The sequence below is a fragment of the Hibiscus syriacus genome, unplaced genomic scaffold (genome assembly GCF_006381635.1).
Source record: "Hibiscus syriacus cultivar Baekdansim isolate YM2019G1 unplaced genomic scaffold, ASM638163v2 tig00111105_pilon, whole genome shotgun sequence".
Taxonomy (NCBI): domain Eukaryota; kingdom Viridiplantae; phylum Streptophyta; class Magnoliopsida; order Malvales; family Malvaceae; genus Hibiscus; species Hibiscus syriacus.
This window is the reverse complement of record NW_024062987.1, coordinates 2,571,596-2,595,116: the sequence shown is the minus strand read 5'-3', so window position 1 is coordinate 2,595,116 and position 23,521 is coordinate 2,571,596. Positions and strand designations below refer to the sequence as shown.

General features: G+C 34.5%; 1 protein-coding gene across 2 annotated transcripts; it reads right to left on the bottom strand.

Moving 5' to 3' along the window:
* Positions 1 to 19,308: 19,308 nt before the first annotated feature.
* On the bottom strand, positions 19,309 to 20,327 carry LOC120153842 (universal stress protein PHOS34-like). 2 transcript variants are annotated; one of them, XM_039165713.1, is made up of 4 exons: positions 20,070 to 20,327; positions 19,866 to 19,975; positions 19,665 to 19,786; positions 19,309 to 19,570 (listed from the first exon to the last, which is right to left on the bottom strand). In XM_039165713.1, exons 1-4 carry the CDS (start codon positions 20,239 to 20,241, stop codon positions 19,468 to 19,470), a joined length of 507 nt encoding a protein of 168 aa, XP_039021644.1. In that variant the 5' UTR covers positions 20,242 to 20,327; the 3' UTR covers positions 19,309 to 19,467. The 2 variants fall into 2 exon arrangements, with proteins under 2 accessions (XP_039021644.1, XP_039021645.1); XM_039165714.1 differs by having other exon boundaries at positions 20,076 to 20,327.
* Between the last annotated feature and the right edge of the window lie 3,194 nt (positions 20,328 to 23,521).

Here is a 23,521-nt window from a genome sequence, read left to right as displayed (position 1 = left end):
TTTTCTTTATCTTTTCTCAACATTGCACATTGTGATGAATGAAAGTCAATGTCAACCCCCAACATAGCTTTATCTTGTCTCATTTGCTCTAATTCTTTCGACCAACCATCTCTTTCTGCTTCAAACTCAGCTCTCAAGATTTCAATCTCTGATGGAACCACCTTAATGCGATCTTCCATAGAGATATCCTCATTTTTATCTGGTAGAGGAATATTTTCGTTTTTTCTGACAGATCTCCAATCTTCGTAATCAGGAGTTAGCATTTCTTTTGCTGCTTTAGCTCGGATACAAAAAGTTGTTTTCCAAGCTGTAACGGCTTCCATGATATTTCTTTTATAATTTTTGCTGTGGAATGCGAACTCAGACGACTGTAGTCCAGCAGTGACAGGTACAAATTGACGACCTTAATACTGTCTTATAACCAGAAGTGGTGCATATCCAATTCCTCCCCATAATCCGAGCAGCATTATCCAGTTGTAATCACCATACCTGTAAAGGAATTCCCTTTGGATTTGCCACGGGGCGCGCCAAACAACGTCATTGCTTTGCAGATTTCGAAAGGCATTAATCCACATATCTTTCTTAATTTCTTTCGGCCATTCCTGCTCTAGAAATTCTTTTAATGGTGAATAATCCGTATTAAAGCGTCGGTATGAAACCTTTTCTGTTCTCCAGAAATGACTACGGATCCAAACATATAACAACTGAGTACACCCTGAGAATCGTCCACCTCCTAGCCTTATGCAAGCATTTAACGATCTGAAGGTTTCTGCTAGGATTGCAGAAACAGGATTAATCTTCTTCGGTAGCTGTTCAAACAAGTCTACCACTGCAGCTTCAATATATCCCAATACTTTTGGGAAGATGACCATGCCATATATACCCAGAGCAAATAGATCGAATCGTATTTTAATATCTGGATGGCTCTGAATAAGTTCTCTGATGTTGGTCCAAGCAATGCCTTCGCTTTCGCCTTTTTGTTTTGTACGGGCCGCTACCCATTCTTCTCGTACCCCGGCAATCTTTGCTAATTTAACTCGAAAGGGTTGAGTTTTAATTGACTTTGAATAGATTCGATTCTCCAAAGCCCCTTCGATATGTAACAAAGTTGTGTATTCTTCAATAGTAGGGACCAAGTCCTCCTTATTGAAAGTGAAGCAATTGTACCCTGGATTCCAGAATTGAACTAGGGCTCGGAGTAATTCATCATCAACTTCTACATAGAGCAGATATGGGATGTCTCCGTAAGTCTGATAAAACTGCAATTTTTTGTTTGAATCCCAACTTTCCCAAATGCTTCGCAAATCTTGCATATCATTTCTTTTTAGTGAAACTGAAGCATAACTGGCCAAGTCAGATACATAATCATCCTGCAGACTATCTCCTTCTTGTCTTTGTAAATCCTCAGCCCACTGTCTTACTTCTGAGTTCAGAATTATTTGATTTGAACACTTTTTATCCATAGATGAAGGCTTTCCAATGAGACAATTAACACAAGGATCAATGTCTTTTATCCTGTATGATGCAATGCAAACAGAAAAATAAAGAAAACACAAAAAGAAAATAAATTAATTTACATAATAAAGAAATTTAATAATAACATTTACATAAATATTCTTTATTTAAACATGCTTTTCTGAATTTAAATAATTTAAATAAACATGTAATTTAAACAATAAATGAATTAACAGAAAAGACAAAATTCTTTTCTCCTGTGTGTACACCTATTTTGGACAAAATTTCGGCATGACTTTTGATCGGAAGAGTTTCTAAGGTTTTTTATATGCAGGGTTTCAGATCTAGGAGTAAAGGTACCCGAATTGTCTTTGTTAGTGCCCCCTTGGGTTGCTAACCCTCAATCCTAGTCCATTACAGACTAAAGTGGATCGAGTTCAATTCGAGGGGATACATTTCTCTATGTCTGACACGGAGAATAAATTCTCACGAAGACATAGAGCATATGAACCCCGAAAGTTACTTGCTAGGTCTGACACGGAGAATAAATTCTCACGAAGACGTCGCTTTCACTCCCACTTAAAAGGGACAACTCAATTATAGAGCTTTATGTAATGCAATGCAAGTGTTGTGTGTGAGGAGAAATGTTCAAACCTTTGACATAAAAATAAATACTGAAATAAAATACTTGCAAATAAAATAAAACATATAAATATTATAAAAATAATAAATAAATAAAAAATTTGAAAAGAAAGAATTAAAAATTAAATATATAAATTTTTAATTAATAGAGACAATTTATAATTGATTTTTTTTTTAAAAGTTTGACCATTCCCCAGCAGAGTCGCCAAGCTGTCGTAACCGGTTTTCGTCCGGGCACGAAATATTAAATTTGGCGGGGAAATTGATATGAATAAATAATTTTGAAAATAATTTGAGAGTCGCCATCGGCCTTTTGGGTCAGGTAGGTCGAATACCTAAAAAAAATATCTTTTAAAAGAGTTTTAAGAAAATATCAAAAAAATTAAACTGATCTGCGTTTATAACCAAAAATTCGTTCTTTTTAATAATAAAAAGGGATTCGTGGTCGGTTACGTTTAGGGAAGGATTAGCACCCCTACAACGCCCAAAATTGGTACTTTGCAATTATAAATTGTCTCTATTATTAAAATTTAAAAATTCGAAAATTTATAATTCTATTATTTTCAAAATTATATAAAAAAATATTTATTTATTTAAAAATATCCAAAAAGAACTTCTAGGTGCCTCAAGACAGCTCTTTTCTTTTATATTGATAAATAATATTATTTAATTTTTAATTTTAAAATATCAGAATAGGACATCCAGTTGTATTAAGACTGTCCTTTTCTTCGATTTATTAAGATAAATATTTAAAAATTACTATTTATTATATATATATTTATGAATATAAAAATATTATTCATAAAAATACTATTAAAATAATATATTTAAAAACAATAAAATAGAAGAAAACATATAAAATAAATGACTAAATTACATTAAAAATAAAATTAAAAGTCTAATTCATAATTAATCAAAATTATGGGGATCAAATATGTTATTTTCTGATTTAATGATTTAATGACTAAAATAAAATTATCTAAAATTCGAATTTTATAATAAATTAAAAATATAAACTAGGGATAAAAAAATTATTTATGGAAATTAATGGATCAAATCTGTAATTTATCCTAAATATATTATTTTAATATGAAGGACTAAAATAAAAGAAATTAAAATTCGAAGACCAAATTAAGAATATTATAAATTTAATTTAGTGACTAAAATGTAAATTTTACAAATCCGAAGGACTGCGGACGGGGTTTAACTATTTCATAATTACGCGCATAGTCCTTCCCGAAACGACGTCGTTCGGGAAGGACTATAAATGGTCCCAACCGGCTGGCCCGAAGGGCCAGCCATTTCATTTCTTTTTTTTTTCTCTCTCTAGCAGAGAGAGTTTTAAAACTCTCTGCCTTCTCTCTAGCTTCCCTCACCGGAGGGAAGCCGGTCACCGGACGGCAACCGTCTGCCGCCGTGACCATCACCGCCGGCCACCGCATCCGGTGGCCGGAAATTTTTTTTCTTTACACTAATATATAGATCGGACCGTCCTAAGGACGGTTCCGGTGTTATTTCTTCCTAAAAGGCTCCCAATCGGAGCAAATCTACAAAAGTACCTTCGTTGTTTCGAAGGTTCCGGTGAGATCTGGTAGTCGGAGCTTCCTCGGTAAGTCTTTTCTTCCTTTTTCTTTTTTTTTTCCTTCTGGTTCTTTGCTGCTGCTGAGATCGTTGGTATTAGTTTGTTTTTTTCTTTTCTCTGTTTTTTTTTTCTCTCCGATTCTGTCTCTGTCTCTGTCTCTGTTCCTTTCGCAGGTGGGGTGGTGGCTTTTATAGCCACCACCGTTGTGGCCGTCGGACCGGTCCGAAGAGTGAGTTTCGGTGAGTCACCGAACTTGTGGTGACTCACCCTTGATCATTGACGTGTGGAGGGCAGCTGGTTCTTCTGGAGGCTTCATCGACAAGGGGCGTGGTACTGTAGTGTCGGCAGCATCTGGTTGAACCATCTGGCTTGGGAGGCGTCGGCAGAGGCGGCTGCTGAGATCTCTTGGAGCGGCGGCGGCAGCAGAGGCGGCTAGGGTTAGATAACCCTAACTGAAACCCTAAATGTTTTAGGGTTTCGGTTTGGTTTGGGCCGGCATTTGGGCTTGTAATTTAATATTATTTATATGTATTTAATATATTTAATAATAATAATATGATAATGATAATAATAATAATAATAATAATAATAATAATAATAATAATAATAATTATAATAATAATAATAATAATAATTATTATAATAATAATAATAATAATAATTATAATAATAATAATAATATTTATATTATGGGTAAAAAATTAGTATCTTCAGTATCATAGGTTGGGTGACCTAACCGCTTATGCCAAATCTCACAGGCTTTATAATTAACCACAGTAGTATGAGCTTCAGCTGAACCATCATGCAATCCATTGAAGTCAAACACATATAAGTCACCACTTTCTTTCCCAAGTTTTTTGTTATGGAGTGAGCATGAAGAAGATAATTCAACATCAAAATGTGAGATGAAGACAAGAGAGATGTTTTACCAACCATATTAATAGATAAAGAAACCCTGTTACGTACAAGTAACTTACCAGGGTTACTACAATTTGTGCGATGCGAGATTGCAAAATAATTAGATGTAACATGATGGTTTGTGCCAAAGTTAATTACCCACTGTTCTTGCCCAACAGTGGCTACATGAGCCTTAGACTGATCATCACCTCTAAACGCATAATAGTAGCCTTAGACTGATCACCAATGCTAGCATTGACAAACCAAATGTTAATCTTGCCACAAAACTGGCACTGAACACAAGGACGACCTCTGCATCTACCACCGTGAGACCTACCACCAGTTGAATAATTCTGACGAGGCATAAACTGTGGTTTCTCATTATTCTTGTGAGAACACTGAGTTTTCTTCCCTTATGCAAGATTTGTACTCGTGAGAACCAACTTAGACTGATGCTCAAACCCCATAATCTAAGTTTTGGCATCAATGAACGTTGTACAAATGCTATTGACTAAGAGAAAATCTCACATGACAAAGATAACTACAATAAACGGTTGATATTGTCACAACCCTAAATAAGAATAAATTAAAATTTTAAAATAATTACTTTAATGAAATTATGGACCAAATTGCAAGTTTTCATAATTGTAGGCCATTTTAGGAAGATGTAGGAAATTCAGGGACCTAGTCTTGAATGTACCCATTTTCTGTCGGCAGAGAAAAAATTAAAGAAATGAAGTTGGTGTTGTACTCCAAGTAAGGTCACCCATACCCTTACCATCAAGGCTAGGTTACTATCCATGTTAAATTATTACTAAAAATTTATATAAGATTTAAAGCCCAATTATTGCCCTCAAAACCCCCCAAATCCCTAATTACCGCCATCTTCTTCCCTGAATTTCCTACCATCTGACCACCATTCAGCCTGTTGCCACCATCATTGTGTTCGCCGTCGACCGATGACCAATATCCCCTTACCCCCTCACAGAAACTGACCATCGATCGTCGCAAATTAAGGTGAAAAAGTTTTGTCGTATCCAACCCCCTACACCAATTATCTCTCAATTCTGGCCGATTAAGGCATAACCTAGACTCACCGTCACCGTAGCTAGACTTTTCATCAACATGAGCTCATAAACCAGCCAATGGGTATCTATTTTGTCGCTGATTTTCTGCCATTCACCATCGGGGTAAGTTCCCAATCGATTTTCGATAACTTTGGCGTATTTTATTGTGAATTTGGATTGATTTTGGCTAAATTCAAGAATGTAGTTTATCGGGGAGAGTTCAGCCGTTCAAAATGGCCCTCGTCACCACCGCATGCGCCGCCACATGCCAACAGTGTGAGTGGGATTCGTTTGTCGATTTAGGAGCCTTTTGGGACGAGTCCAATTAGAATGAACCGGGTCGAGCTGAGTCAACTTGTTGACTTTGACTAACTGTTGACATGGCCGTCGACTTTGCACGTTGACTTTGTCCAAAAAGTTAAATTTTCTGGAAAAGTTGTCATTTATGTTATTCGACGTCCTGAGTCCGAATTTGAAGTCTATTTTACTAAATTTGAACTTGGTAAGCTATTTTTGGTATTTTGTCTCTCAATTCAATACAAATTTTCACGTTTAAGTTTCTTTTATAATGTAATTGGTTTTGTCATGTATATGAGACATTATAGGATACGAAATTAAAGTTCGAGGGCGATTAAATGGAGTTTAATTGGTTAACTGGTGTGTCTCGTAAATCGAGGTAATATTTTACTACCTTTTGTATACTTTTTGGAACTCATTGATAATTGGTAAATGCATGAATGTAAATGATTGGTTAATTAGGTGTATTTAATTATCATTGGACTTAAACTGGATATGGAATAAAGACACAACAATGTATAAGACTCAGACGGCTCGTAAAATAAATTGGTAGACCGATCAAAAACAATTCTAAGTTCAATGATTAATTAGTAAATAAATTGACATCGGGATCCAAAATTATGATTAATTTATTTAAAGGTTAAATACCGAAAATAGTTAGTTAAGAAATTACGAAAATAGCTCTATGAAGTAAAATTACAAAAATGTCCTTTTACTGTAAAAAGACCAATATTGCCCCTGAATGAAAAAAATAACTCAGAAAGAACATACTTGACTAAAGTACTAGAAAAAATGCATATTTTTGGATTGAAAAGAACTACCGAAATGTCATCGAGCTACGAAATAACTAAAATAATCTCCAATATTCAAAAGACTGAAATACCTCTGAACCTTAAAAGAATTGGAATGCCTTGAACTATAAGATGACCGAAGTAACCTTGAGTGTTGAAGTGACCTAAACATCCTAACGGCTTGGAATAAGTGAATGTCTTTGGATAAATTCTAGAAACACCAATGAACTTAAATGTTGTATATTCCCTAAAAGTTATGGAGCATAACTCAAGTATGATGAGTATTCTTGATATTGATACATTACATAAATAAATATTACAAACGAATACCTGATCGTCTCCTCCAGTTTTGTTCAATGGTGATTCTAAAAGTGACCAGTTCAATCAATGTAATAATTATTAAGAAGTGATTATTCGTGAAGAATATTAGTCCGGATTATTGACAAGTTTTACAGGGTGGAGATCGGTTAGTCCGATTTGACTCGAAATCATGATAATTCGATATAAATTTAGAATAATGCAAACTACCGTTTTACCCTTATTGGATTAAGTTAATAAGAATCCACCAGAAATTAAAATATATGAAATACCCCTATTTGCCTGAATAATGGAAACACTCATGTTATATCTAGATCTTCAATAATTCTGATGTAAAAGTTCCTGAGTACCTTTTTAATACACTCGAATCTTAAATGATTTTTGAAACATCAATTTTTGAATGTTGATAAGATCTGCTAATTAACGAACCCATTTTATAGGGACCTCGATTATGAATTTCATCCAATCTATAGAAGTTATACGTTTTTCCTTCCTAATAACGATCAATTGCCTCAAAAAAAAAACAACTGAATCCTCTGGTGTGTTCCCTATATGCTACCTGACTATTTTATTTGTATTGAAATTATAAATTGATATCTAGTTGATTTACGATTGATTTTACTTATTGATATAATGATTTATTAGTTACTTGTTTTACTGTAAAAATGAAATATGGCTAAAGTATGGATCATAGAACTATTGGTTACTATTTAAACTATTTTATTGGAACATTATCTAGGTAAGATGGAGTATGGAGATTCAACTCTGATCAAGTTGGTAATTCCTTACGGACCTAAGATAACATTTGGGTAGACTCTAAGACCCAAGGCACTCTCTTAGTATGGGAACTGTTTTTTGGTGTACGAGTGAAAGGCATTTATGCGATTTAAATAGTTACATTGTCATTTTTACAACGTTCTACTGGATAATGATTTTGATATTAAAGTTATTGTTCAATTTGAATTCTACTAGACACTATATGGGTAGGAGTCTGGAGTACAGAGGTTCAGCTCTAATCAAGCTGGTAAATCCTTACGGACCTAAGGAGACCCTTGGGCTGGCCTATAGGCCCCAAAGTACTCCCTTAGGTTGGCTCCTTTGTTCTATGCTTAGGGTAAGTCCTTACGGAGCCAGTTCTACGAGACTGCATATAAAGTATTCGGGTGGAGGGTATCATAGTGATTTTAAAACCTATTTTACTGAAATAAAGTACTATTATTTTTAACTATGATTACATTTATTATGGTTTGGAGGGAACACAATAGAATCTTCATCTCAATCTTCTGAGTTTATCTCTCTGAATATTTCCTTCAGATTTTGATTTCCTGATTGTTACCTGAAGAAATGATTAATAAAATCTTAGCTCGGTGGTAGAACCTGATGTTGTTTGTATCGTTAAGAAAATTCATGCTTTATTTATACATGATGGCCTATTGCATTCATTTGGTAGTTATGTATTGCTGAGTTTCCCAAAACTCACTATTTACTCACTATTTCAGGTTAAAAGTATCGATCTAGTGCAGCTGACAACTTTAGTATTGGGAGTTCTTTTGGCTTTGCTTGCAGAGTAAGGTACAATGTGTAATTAGAGGGCATATAGGTCACATTTGATATTTTTTTATATACTGAGTCTGGAACTTGTATGGTTTTAATCCAGTGTGTAATATATGAATGATTTTTTGGGTTTGTATTTTATTTATAAATAATTTCATGATTTTACACGTTTTGACAAAAAATTAATTTTTTTTTCTGGATTTTTACAGTGGGTTGCTCCGGTGGCCCTAATGTGACACATCAGATCGGATCATATTACCTGCATCGGTCTGAGGGTGTTACAGATATTATTAGAAAGACCATTGAGAATGCTCTTAATATGCATGGTAGCCGAAATGGGACTGCCATAACAAGTTAAGGCTTCACACACTTATTTCACCCGTGTAAGATATACTCTTATGCTCTTACTGTCCTTCTTAAGCAACTGAAGTTTATAGTTTAAACTCATAACAACAATCGTATATCTATTGGCAAAGAATTGAAGCACCTTACTCCATAAGTCAGCGACTGTTTCAGCCCCAACGAACTGTGGAAACAGGTGAACACTCACTGTCGATAATAACCAAGAAGCTAAAGCGCTATCTTGGGTGACAAACTCATATTCCTCATTTGGAATCATAGTACCTCCATCATCGACAATCATTTTTTTGTGGTGGCAACATTGTTTCGGTCAGCAGCCGTTCAATGGGCCGGCGTCGCTTAGCCATGAGGTTAAATGGAAGGCTATAGAGAGTTCGTACAGAAGGGAAGGGAAGTTGTGCGATCCAACAAAAGCTAGAGCTAGCTCTCGTCATAAAGCTGAATCTCATTGGTTAAAGTCGATATGCATGGCATACTTTTAATAATTAAATTCCACTTATGACAGTAATACCATCATTCATTATATAATTAATTGTTTTTTGGTACAGTTAAATAAGGAATTTAAACCTAGGAATTTATCTTTCCTTTCCTTTCCTTTTTCTTTTTTTCAAAAGGGAATTCAAGCAAGATAGGGGAAGCTCGCATCAATAAATAAATACATGAGTTGGACCTTAAGTTTTGAAGAGTAAATTACTTTTATATGCTATGTGACAACTGTTAGGAAATAAATCGAGTACGAGATAACCTTAAGTTTGAGGCTGATAACTTCTCATACATACTGAAGAGAGCCGCCATAAGACCCGTCATGGTCTTTTTCTTTGCTATGTTGAAAGCAACATTGCGGGATAACGTCAGCCGGATAGCTCCGAGGGTTTGTCTGTCGAGAAGAGCTCAGTCTTCATTCTTCATGCCCTCTGTTTGCTTTCCTGAGAGAGGTTGATATAGATTTTTCTGGTACAGAAAATCTTCAATTTGCATCTTCCAAAAGCCAAAGTCCGCACCATCGAACTTTTCAATTTTCACTTTCCCTTCGTCTGCAGCCATCGCTCCCACTCGAATCTGGTTTCGTTTGGATCGTTTCTGACAATTCTTGCGAACCATCGTGTATTAGAACACCTCATTCGACAAATTTGTATTGGGAAATAAACCGAGTACGAGTAATTTCCCTATAACCAGATTAGTGAGAATGCGAAATAAAAGCGGAAAAATAATACCCGAAATTGATAACAGAGTTCAGCCAATTATGCCTACGTCTCCGGACTGCTGCAGATCTTTTACTAAGAGAGAAAATTTACAGGTGTTTACAAAACACTCACTACTCACAAGAAATCTCTCTAGTATTGGGAGAAAGAAATGATTTGGGATGATTTTGAAGCTAAATGAGCTAGGGTATTTATAGTTGAAGCTTAAGGACTAATCTTGTGAATACCCTAAAGTGTGCAGTGGCTAAAATGTAATTAACCCAAAAATATTTTTATTAAAAAATTCGGTGCTCCCTTTATTGAAAAACACCAAGCCTTTGTTGAAAAAAGGCATGCGCCCCCTTCTGACTTTTACGTTTAACAACAACTACATATTTCATTTTTATATTTCATGAATTTTAAAATTTTAATTTTTAATTGAATTAGATTGTGAATTTAATCTTACATATTATGATATTTTATTTTATGCATTTTTAAATTTAATATTTTAATATCAATAAAATAATAACTATTAAATTTAATATCTTCTTTACTAATATTATGTGAAAGTAACCATCTATCTTTGAATTGCACGTGTGATAATATGTTCACTACTTATTATCCATCAAAATCAGATATGCGATGCGAGTCGGTCTGAAATAGTCAAGGTAAAACCTTGAAATCATAAAGCCTTGAAATCAGGAGGACAATCAATATATATATATATATGTTCACCACGTAAGATTTTGAAAGTGGATTGACATAATAAGTTTCTAACAACTTTAAAAAAAATACGAGGGCTACAATAAGTTGTTTTGTATCAAGTAGTATTTTTGAGCATTTATGTTATCGCCGAGCAGCAAAACCTGGGGTATATGTATAAGCGAAAGTATATTAATTGCTTAAATGAAAAATCGGTTATATTTTTTTGTTTAAATATATAAAAAATTTATTGAAATAAGTATTTAAATTATTATTATTATTATTAATCATTTTAAGTTTCTTTATCATTTTAATTAAAAAAATTCTTATAGCTGATGTTGATACGTCATAATTTTTTTTACTTGTTTTCATAAAAAAATAACTTAAGCATTTAAAATAAATAAGATATAATTTAAATGTTTAAAGAAAAATGTATAATTTAGATTTTTTTTAGATTAAGACTATATTAATTGAAAATTCATGACAACGCAGATTGTTTACCTCCTAAATTTGGGCGATTTTTCCGATATATCACCGTTGAATAATATATTTCTCGATCAGGCACCGTTCAGACTATATTTTTCGATCTAATACCCTTTGTAAAAAGGCGCGCCCCCTGCAGCGCGCCTTATGCTGACATGGTATACACGTGTGTAAAGCGCGGCCCCAGGGGCGCGCCTTACCCCACGTGACGCCAAATTAGCGTAAAGCAGCTTGCTCGCATACACGTCAAGACTATAACTATTTGTGGATAGCGTATACCTATTATCTGAAGTTTTTAAGGTATACGAATTTGAGTTCTCCCCATAGGTAATGACAAAGACTATGATGAGGTTCAAGATTGGCTTCCGATTGTACCAAATCTGAGTTTATTGAGGGAGTGTGGTCGTCCAAAATCCAATCGAATTCATTGCGATATGGATATTCAAAAAAAATCTAGACAAGACAGAAGATGTGGGCATTGTAGAAACCCAGGACACACTAGAAAAACATGTCCACTTCTATTGTCATCAAGTAACAATTGATGAGGAAATGATGTAGTTGTTTATCAATTAATAATTATTGTACTTTAATTTGCATTTACTTAAAGTTAATGTTATTCGATAACCGCTGATGAAGATTAAAAAAACGATACAATTATACGGTATTGGACGTTGGCGTTATATTAACAAATAACTGATATTAACGATACAATAAGTATTAAATGATAAATGATCATCAAATTATAATAACTAATATTAAATGGTAATAAACAAAATTAAGCAAAATAAATTAACAAAAAGTCCAATAAATTTATCAAAATAAATTAAAATAAATCCAACCATATTAGCGAATTAAAGTAAGTATTAAATGATAAATAATAAAAAATTACAATTAAAAGTCCAATAAACAACTACAATAAAAAATATTAAATACAAATATAATAAAAAAATAAAATCTATTGATGTTTGCGACGCGAATGTGTTCCGCAGGGCGGTGGCTGTCGGTCTCGAGGAGGATTTCTTCGTATCACTGGTTGTGACTCCTCGCTGTCATCATCATCACCATCATCATCGTCCTCGTCGTCGTCGTCCTGAGCAGCTAAATTTTATTGATGAGGAGCTTATGACGATGAAGCACCTCCATAGAATAAAGACCTTTGAGGTGTATGACTGACTATCCCACCGGCCTGCGAAAACTGGGAAAACTCATAAAACCCAGACATCGCTGAGTGTGAAAACTGTATAGGAGGTATTTGTGTTGCAGCCATGGGTGATGAGGCTGAACCCTCCAAATATCCAGTATATGAACCCCAAGTCGGATATGCAAACATATACCCATAATAGCCTCCAAGAGGGGTCATAAAACTCTGTGAAGGTGGCGACGGCGGGGTCATAAAACCAGGTGAAGGCGGCAGTGGCATCTAGTAATGGAAAGGCGGTGACGACATCATATATGGCTGCGGTATGTAAGTCGCTGCAAACGGTGGATGTTGTGAAGGTCCTGCTGGTGCAGCTGATGATGAACCGAAAGCACCTGCTCTCCGTCCACGAGTCGGGGGATGATGGTGTTGTGTTGGTGAACGTCTCTGTCGACGTCGTGGAAAGGTCCGCCCTCGTGCATCCTCGGGAAGCAGAAACGGTTTCTCGTTTCTGGTGAACCACTCATAATAATCATAACCAACCGTCAAGTAATCAACATAAATGGGCTCTCTACGGGGAAGGCGTCGATGTCGATCCTCCCACAACACGACCCACTCATGATGCCCCACCATCCAATCTGTATCAGTCTTGCTGCATCTATCTGTGGCATGCAAGTCGTCTATATTGCGAGGTGCTTCCGAAATTAGTTGAAAACAACCAAATTGCCGGAGCACGCAATCAGTGGAGTGCCACTCGACGGTCGCATAACATATCAAAGGGACCATCGCCATCCAAATATCTGATGGGCCCCTTAACTCAGGTGGGATCACCGTCTTCACATGATCATTAAAATATGGCACCAATTCAAACTAAAACAAACATATATAATTTTTATTAAAATAATAACCTAATTATATAACTATAATCTAAAATCGATTTTTAAACATTTAAATTCATACATGTGTGCCAGCCTTCTGATCGATGAGCACCCTAATTTTTTCTAAATCATCAGGTAGCTCCTGATGATTTTTCCTATCAGTAGACCACCTATTCAAGAAAAAAATTATTATACGCTATATAAAATGATTAATATACGAAATCAGTTTTATAATTAACTCAAAAGTAGCGGAAATACGAATGAGTTCTTCACACCGGGACATAAAAAGGGCAATCGATACCATGCCCAATACTGCAGTAGGAGGAGACATCCGCCGATAGCATTTCTTCTGTAGTCAGTGGCTCGACACATCTCCCTGTACAATAAAGCCAAAATTGTCGATCTCCAACTGAGTGATCCGGTCAGACGAAAGTCGACAAGATGTCGCAATCACATACAGTGAACTTAGTTGTGCGATTTGTCCGGCATCAACAACCCTCCTTTCAATTGCAGTATGCATGCCCGTGCATACATTTTAACTTCATCATATGATGCGTCCTCGTTCAACTCCCGAAAATTGGCATCTAATCAATTTAACGGTATCCGACCACCGTTAAAACTTTCTGGGACACGTCCTAGATTATCCCGACACAAAGTAGTCCAGGAACCCTACGCGATCCCCACACATCTCCATCCACCGGAAGCCCCAGGTGCATAGCAACATCCTCAAGTGTAATCGTGCACTCTCCGCACGGAAGATGAAATGTGTGGGTCTCTGGCCTCCACCGCTCTACTAAGGCAGAAATAAGGTCTGGTTCTATCTTACGGTGACCCTGATATCTATCTATGTAACTGAATCCAGCCTCTACTAAATACGGCAAGACACGACTAGGTATCACTAATTTAAGATTCCTAATAAATTGATTTAATACATGGTCATTCTCCTAAAATTAAATAATTACAAAAATTAATTCTTAATATAATAATCATCCATTAAATAAATCAACAAATAATTACTAATAATTTAAATTAAATTAAAACGTTAAAATATTACCGTATCAACAAAGTGTCGAGATATATGATTTCTATCCAAGCGAAGTAGACTGTCTTCCATTTTATATCTGAAAAAAATTAATTAAATTAAATATTAAATAAATTAAATACTTAAATAAATTAAATACAAAATATTAAAAATATAATAAAATATACCTTAGACATAGATTATAAGAGTATTTGAGAGAAGTTAAGAGAAGTTGAGAGAATTTGGTGTGATGAAAATGATTGAGGATGGGAGTATTTATAGAGAGGGATTGAGGTGTGAAACGTCGGGGTAAGTGGGTAATTATACCCAATGCGCACCGCAGGGGGAGCGCCTTACTGACGCGTGGTAGATTCTAGGGTAAGGAGCGGCCCCTGCACCGCGCTATACCCCTGTACACATGTGTATATCATGTCAGCATAAGGCGCGCTACAGGGGGCGTGCCTCACCCCACGTGACACCAAATTAGCGTAAAGCGCGTTGCAGGGACTGCACCTTTCTACAAAGGATGTTAAATCAGAACATATAGTCTGAACGGTGTCTGATCGAAAAATATACTGTTCAACAGTGATATATCAGAAAAATCACCCTAAATTTGACATATATTATTTTTTTTAATAATTATTTGACATAAATGAAAACTACGAGAAGGGAACGTACTGTTGCGAGTGAAGGCCAGAAGGATCCATTTTTTGCGCTGTAAATTTAAAAGGCAAAATATATAGGGTAAGGTACCCAAATCACACTTCTATTATAAAATATTATTTTATTAAAACTATCTACTAATAAAAGTTATAAAATAATTATTTAATTATAGATGGTTACTTTATTAAGGCTCTGTCTATTAAAAAATATAAAACAATTATTTGACTATTCATTATGTTTCAAACTCGTCATTTTTCATTAAAAATTAACATTTATCTAATTTATACGTTAACTTGATGACTGTGATATGATATGATAGTCATTCAAGATTCTAGGATCAAATTTTATCATATCACAGTCTATAAATTAACATTCAGCTCAAAATACCATCAATTTTTAATTGAAAATGGTGAGTTTTGGAACATAATTAACATATATTAATTATTTTTTTCTTTTTTTATTTAACAATTCGTATTAATAATATTTTTGGACTATTTCAAATTACAGTGTATTAAAAATCATCATTAACACTTATCATATTGTTATGAACAATAAATATTTTAACCATACTCTCTTGGGCAAGTGATATGCTCTTTAAAATCGGGTCTGTTTTCTTTTTTTATAATTGGTGTGGCTTCAGTGCCGATTGTATTGTCTGGTTGCGAAAACGAGGCGTTGCTTTTTTGCACTTAATTACGACCGCTCTTTTCTTCTATTTAGGTATAGGGCGGGTTTTAACGAGGTTCTTAAATTAAGTTTTAATTAATTGTTGTGCCAAAAAAATGAAGAAGAAAAAAAATCACAATGGACAGATGACTACACCTTGAATGGGGATGGTTTTTATGTATATGCATAGACCACCGCTGCAAGTGAAGCTTCAAGCATCTCTTTCTCCAAAATGAAGACTGACACTGAGCCATAAAGACGTTCGTTCCAACTTCAGATTAACATTAACTACTCAAAGAAAGCTTGGATTGTGTTTCCTTTGTGAGTTATGTCCAGGAATAGTTTCTCCCCCATCTTGATATATGGTTTAGTTTAAATATATAGATTTAATTCAGATTTGTTTTGATGAATTAGTTCAGATTTTCCCGTGTAAAAATATAAGTTAAGAATTGAACGAGTCTAATCATTAAGGATACAGAACCGAAGCACATAAACTCCTAATAATTGTAGTAAATTTTTTCTAAATGATTGATATGTACGTTAGCAAATAATTGTTAGCATATAGATGGCTAATTTGCCAGCAATATTAAAGTGCAAAAAGTAATAGAATTATGAAGTTCAAATGTTAAAGTGTAATTGGAAATTTTCAACTTCAATTACTGTGCCATCTTTTTCAAATCTATGGAAGTTTTAGTAATGATAATTTGTTTTGAATTTAAATTTAGTTGTGTTCTTTTGGTACCACTATTTCTTCATCTCATGCATTATAACTCAAAAACATTGCCCATGATTTTTCATTAACAAGGAAAAGCTTTTTCGTTTATTTTCATATTTTCCCCCATTATTTAAGCTCGTTTACATAAACTAATTGAAAAATGAGAGTGTCAGTGTTCTTAAAAATCTTAAACTCAACATTTATATTTATAAAATGTATGTACGTTTGACATAATTTGATCAATGTTTGGGTGTTTGTAGAGTAAATGGACCTGAACTTGACCACACGTGTATGGAAAAGTGTGCGAGCCAGCTGCTAAAACTACGCATTTGGCGACCGAAATGTATGCCAGTCTCCGGACAGAAGACATTGAACATTTGAACTTACCTTTGGGTTTTGGACTCATTAATCCATTCGAATTACGATACTTCCAAATACCATTTTGGATCATCCCTTTTTTTTAATTAAAAATATTAAATTCTAAATTGATTGGTGCACCTCAATCTCAAGCTGTTACTTGTACTGTTCTTCATAATCTGTCATCATCCCTACGTCACAAATCAGTAATTCACCCCCTTTCTCTGCATGTCATCCTCGTAAATTGGGTCTTCTCTCAGTCTCGCAAGGCTTCCATTTATACTTTCACCTACATGTTTCATGTACTAATATAACTATGAAATCTTGTGCATGTATCTAATTAATAAGATAAAACAATAATAAAGCAATGTGTACCTAACTTAAGTGGATGCTAATGGTGGCCCTAATCTCTTGAAGATGAAGAAAATCTATCGTCCTGGATATTTCTTTTCTAATTAATGCTTAACATCGAGTCAAGAAGACGTATACCATTTCTTAAATTCAAGAATGAATGACAATTTTTTTTTATTGTTTTGGAAGCATTAATTAAGAGAGAGTGATTGATCCTCCATCAACCAAGAAGGTAATAGTAACCTTATTTTTTAAAATAAGAACAAAGGCATCTTTATTTAAAAAATTAAGATTTTATAACACCATAAACTAAAAAACAACATGTTACATGTCATTTAATGCAAATATGGAAAAAGAAAATCGTACATGGCCCATGAAAAAGAAGGGTAGCTGTAAGCTTTGAATTATTATTGTTTTGCAGCTGGAAGCACAATGGTAGATCAAGTGTTTGGAAAACATTTACTGTGTTTTCAGTCAAAAGTGTTACCCAAAAGGGTTGCAGTCTTCAATTATCATGATAAATGAAGTTCTTGAGACAAGAGATATTAATAAATAATGGCAAGGATTATCCTCACCGATTAAGTGATTAATTCTAAACCTCTCAAACTAAGTGTGACTATACCCTAACTGGTGGTCAGTGTCAAGGGGAAAACTTTAAAGTCATGTATAGGTTTTTGGACCCTATATTTCTGTACATTCGAAATGAGGAAAAACTTTTCCATTTCACATTAAAAAACACAGCAAAATGATTTATTAGTCGTTAATGTGATCTCTTACTATTGCTTAACTTAAACCATTGTAGTTACAATTTTATATCTTATTATATGTCAAATCATTTAATAACATCAATCATATATTAAATTGAACAACATAATTAAATCCGTCTCGTATGAAACACAAACTCTACTATGGAGAATACAATACAGGAACCCAGTAATTTTAGAACCAAACATATGAAAATGGCATCAATGATTTCTATAGAAATGGGGCCTTGCAGCTGGTTTGGATTTAATCTGATTCGGGAACCTCTCACCCTTGAGACCAATCAGTTAGGCCTCATTAAGCTCATATATTATCACAGTCCAAATTATATTTGAGCCACCAATAGGTGGGATCTAAGCCCACTCCTCATACATTAACACTTCCTCCAAATTATTTTGTTTTTAAAACTCTAAAATTATTATTAGGGTAAAGTACACAAATGGTCCCCCGACTATAGGGTATTACTTTTTAAATCCCTCGACTATTAAAAATTACAAAATTATCTTTCGACTACAGAGTGTTACTTTGTTGATTTCCTCGACTATTAAAAGTTACAAAATGGTCACCCGACTATTCATTATATTCCAAACTCGTTACTTTCTGTTAAAAAATTGATGGTATTTTGAGTTAAAAGTTAACATATTGACCATGATATAATAAAATATGATTATAGAATCTCAAACGAATATCATATATAAGTTATCATGTTAACGTTTAGCTTAGACAATCATCAATTTTTGATAGAAAAATATGAGTTTAGAACATAACGATAAGTCGGATGACCATTTTATAACTTTTAATAGTCAATGGAATTAATAAAGCAATATACTATAGTTAGATTTACTCTTATTATAAAAGGGTATACGAATTTTGAACTTTGAATAAAAGCCGAAGAGCGAATACCAAAATTGAAAATATACCATCTCTTTTCCAGTAAGTCCCCACTCAAGTTCAAGGTAGAAGAAAAACGTAGTAAGAGTCAAAAGTAAAAGGCTCTCCAATTTGCCGAAGGATCTTGATGAGAAAGCGTATGCATTGTATATATTTTTAGTTGCACATAAACTAATAATGTATACGTGTCTCGTATTATTTCCTTGTTTTTGGAGCCAGAGATAAAAAAAAATAAACGTTATGGATGGATTGACTATTAATTTAGCATTTGTCGAGCTGTTCCATACGCTGAAAGACAACAACCCATTCGACCCCCGAGAATCGTCAAATAAAACAATTCAGGTGACCAACTAGATTAGATCCAAAACCAGATACATGAGCAAGACGATTAAAACGACGACCACTCTCATCTTGTCAGTTTAAAATAATAGCAAATTAGTTTGCCAGCGTCACAAATGGCCGAACCCATGGATCTACATCTTGAAACTGAGTTCATAATTTGAAAGAACCGTGGTTTGGATAATATGATAAAAAAAATCAGTACAAAATGAAATCCATAATATATGAGTAGGGGAAACCAGAACCAGAACAGTGCATTAAGACCAAACAGGATAAGGAAGAGCAGAAGATGGGTATCCATTAACGCATACACTTATTTTCGGATAAAAGCAACAACAAGAAGAAAAAGAATGATTATCAGAACCAGCTGGAGCTTGAAGATGGCTCGGTCTCCTTAACGATGGTGACAGGGCAAGGAGCATATGTCAAAACGTAGGTGCTCACACTCCCCAATATGATCCTGTATTTTCATCAAAACACCAAAAACACCAGTCACGACATTAAAGCTAAGCACATTGATCCTACGTCAAAGAATGATATATCCTACAACGTACCTTTGAAGGGTTCCAAGACCTCTGCTGCCCATAACCAAAGAATCAAGCTTTAGTTCATCAATGGCATCAAGTAATTTCTCCCTAGCATCTCCTCCCCAATACAGTTTGATCACAACTTGTATCTTTAATCCAAAAATACAAATATCAGCCTCAACTCCCAAGTTTTCGTTATATGTTAAAAAAAAAAGTTTGACCGTTCACCTCTTTTTGCCTGGTAACAGTGTCGAGCATGTCGAGGACTGGAATATTAATTTTCACGCCGTACTTCTTCATCACCTCCGGCTGTCTGAACTGTGACAGAGGAATGAGAGCTGCGACGTCCGGAAACAACACAAGATTAGATCCTATATATATATACAAAAATGAAAGAAAAAGCGAATGTTTTTGAGGTTTTAAGGAACATACGAGAACCGGACTTGGCCAAGTGAGACAGAGAGTCACCAGCAGAGTCGGGGTTGTTGTGGATGATGTAAAAGGTGTCCCCTTTGTCGGCCAAGTTATCAAGAGCCCATTTGAGAGCGTTCTGGCTGCTCATCGAGAAGTCCATAGCCACTCCAACCTTCCTATCGGCCGGCATTTTGTTCGATCTTCACTTTTCTCTGATTATGCCAAAAGTTCTATCTAATGCACAAAAGATGGTTTCAAGCATGAAGAGATTGTCACAAGGGTATGGTTATTTATATGGAAAAACCTAAAGGAAATGTCAAATTCTACAGAAGGTTCCTGTACTATGAACTATTAGTTGATTCACTCGTTCTACTATAATTTAATTACTTTTACTTAAGGTTGAGCAAAGAAAATGAATAAACCAAAAACTCAGTCAAATTGTAGTATTTAAACTATTTGCGATTCGTAAGTTTAAAGATTTTGATTACCCAAATAGAGTCCAATTTTTTTATGTATATTCAATTTATAATTAAATTGTATTTTCATACTGTAAAAAGAAATAATTTATATTTCAAATAGTTCGAATAATTTTACAAACTATATAAGAATTATTTATTAAATTATTTTATCTATTCAAAAAGTTATTTTTAAAAAATATTTATGAAAAATACTTTGAAATTTTATTAAACAATGTCAAAAGAGACATATTTCAAGGACCTTTTGTAGTATTTGACCAAAAGAAGAGGTGAAACCGAGTAACGTTTTGGAAGTTTGAAAGGCAAGGAGAAAGGATTAATCGGCACCGTTCATTTGTTAATCAGAAAGTACGATGGAAGGAGAGCTTGTTTAGACTTGTCCAATTGGGTGGACTGGAGATATTCGTGTCCAAATATATATTTTACAAACTTCCAATCGCTGGCCATGTGATTAAGATATGAATCCGATTTTATATCAATTTTGTACATCGAAATAATATATATATATATAAGTTTACACATGCGTTTTATGTTTATGTTGATTTTTTATTCTAAAACAATTTAATGTTGTTATCCATTATATATTATCCTCTTTGTTAATTATTGTCAAAGTTTTACTCGGTTAAATCCGATAAGAAAAGCCCCATGTAAATACAAATAATGTTTGACTATAAGAATAATTGCATATGGGATTTTTGGATGAGTGATTTTGAGTAGAAGTTTTATTTTAATTATTTTTTATAAAAATTGAAATAATATTTAGATAGATCAATTTTTTTATTTAAATTATATAGAAAGATATGATTTTTAAAAAAAACTCATAATATTATTTCATATAATATAATATAATCCACTATAAAATAAAAATTGCAACTTTTGAATATTAATTTCTTTCATCTAAATACACTCAAAAAGAGATATTTTTGGGATACTATTGTGGCGTCTTTGAAACAGCGTAATAATTTTGTGTTTAATGGACAGGTTTAGTCAACTATAGAAATTACATGATCATGGACATGCTCTATTAAAGTCGATTAAAGCACAAACCATTCGACTGTGATCGTGCAAAGCAGGAGACATAGATGGCAACCTCCAAGAACCGAAACGGTTAAACTGAATACTGACGGGGCCGTCGACACACGAACCGGGAATGCTAAAGGCGGTGGAGTGCTCAGAGATAACGATGGACAATGGCTAGGTGGCTTCAATCGGAACATAGGGCGCTGCTCAGCTTTTCATGCAGAGTTATGGGCATTGTTTGATGGCCTCACTTTGGGTTGGGAGCGTGGTTTAAGGGACATCGAGGTGCAACTTCATAACAAAGAAGATGTGGAAATTCTACAAGGATATCCACACATGTATGAGATCCCGGCCATCAAAAGAATCCGCAAGCTCCTCAACAATCAGTGGAATATTAGGCTATCCTTTGTTTGAAGAGAAGCGAACGGTGTTGCAAATGCTCTAGCACGCATAGATTGGAATGACAGCTTGGTTGGAATTGAGGATATTAAAAGATCCACCGAATGAGATCCAGAGCATACTGTCATATGATAGAACAGGAGTTTTCTAAGTCTATTCACTGCTGATGCAGTTTTATTTGTAACCAAAAAAAAAGAGATTAATCAAAATTTTAATCAACAATCTCATAAACGTTGACGGTTTTTGTTCAATGTTCTGTAATGAAATGTTTGGAATATGATTTTACAATCGACATATATAATAAATAATAATGTTAAAATTTAACTCTGCTAATGATCTAAATTCATAAAAATGAATAAAATATTCAGAAACATCTAAATATGCAATCAGTATTCATCTATGTTGTAGAAGATACAGGTAGCCCTGGGAGTGAGGGAACCTGCTCAGGCCTACTTGACCTTGTATATATTGAGTTTCAGGCTTCAATGAACCAGATTTGGGCCTACTTAACTAAATACAGACGAGGCCTCATTACCCTTTAGAAAGAGATGTCTTGTCAAATCGTAGGCCTAATAAAAACCGAACGCTATTAGTTCTCTTTAGTTTCACATAAAAATATGGTTCGTTAAAACTGACATTTGCTTTTATTTCCTCTAGGAATCTCAAAATAATCTAAAAAAACAATTAAAAAAAATCATGTGATATATATATATATATATATATATAGTAAAAATGTATGATTTCATTCAAGGAAAATCATACATAAGATATATTAGTTCGAGTCTGGTTAAAAACATCTCTATAACTAGATGCTCTCAAAGAGTACCTAAACTAATATAAGAAGAACGTAATTAACCGTAAATAATATCATCGTGAAGTAATAGATAAATCTACACAGGCGACACAACATAATAAATAATCTCCATATTATCCAGTCTCGTGCTTTTAGCCAACGCATCATCCATTTTGTTTCGACGATTGTGTTGGATGAGCAAATTCCAATCTCGACGGCGAAGATCATCTAAGTGCCACTTAAGAAAGTGACTTCCACTGAAATAATCTTTTAAAACCCAAATCGCCTCTACACTATCCAGTTCAAGAACAACCTGTCGGAACCCAATTTTCTAAGCATAAAGCAGTCCCAGGTAGCCCCCCAAGTTCGACATCCAGAGTCGAACAAATACCAATAAACCTCGTAAAATCAAACTTCCATGCACCAAGCCTGTCCCGAGCAACGCCACCATACTTGGCGAAACCAGTCTCTTCCTATCTCGCTCCATCGGAATTGATTTTAATCCACTGGGGAAGCGGTGGATACCATCGGACAGTAGCTCTGTTTATCACTCCATTACCGGTATTGTTCACCCGATTTTCTGCTAAAGCTCGGATAGAGAGCTCCACCAGCCTTTTGCTGCGATCAACCACCGAACCATGACCATTGATTACTGGATTATTAAATATTTGACCGTTACGTGCAAGCCATAAATTCCACACAACATATTCAAAGACGAGATCCCACTGCATATTATTGTAAGCGCAGTCGACCCAGACAAATTTTTACATAACCAATCATAC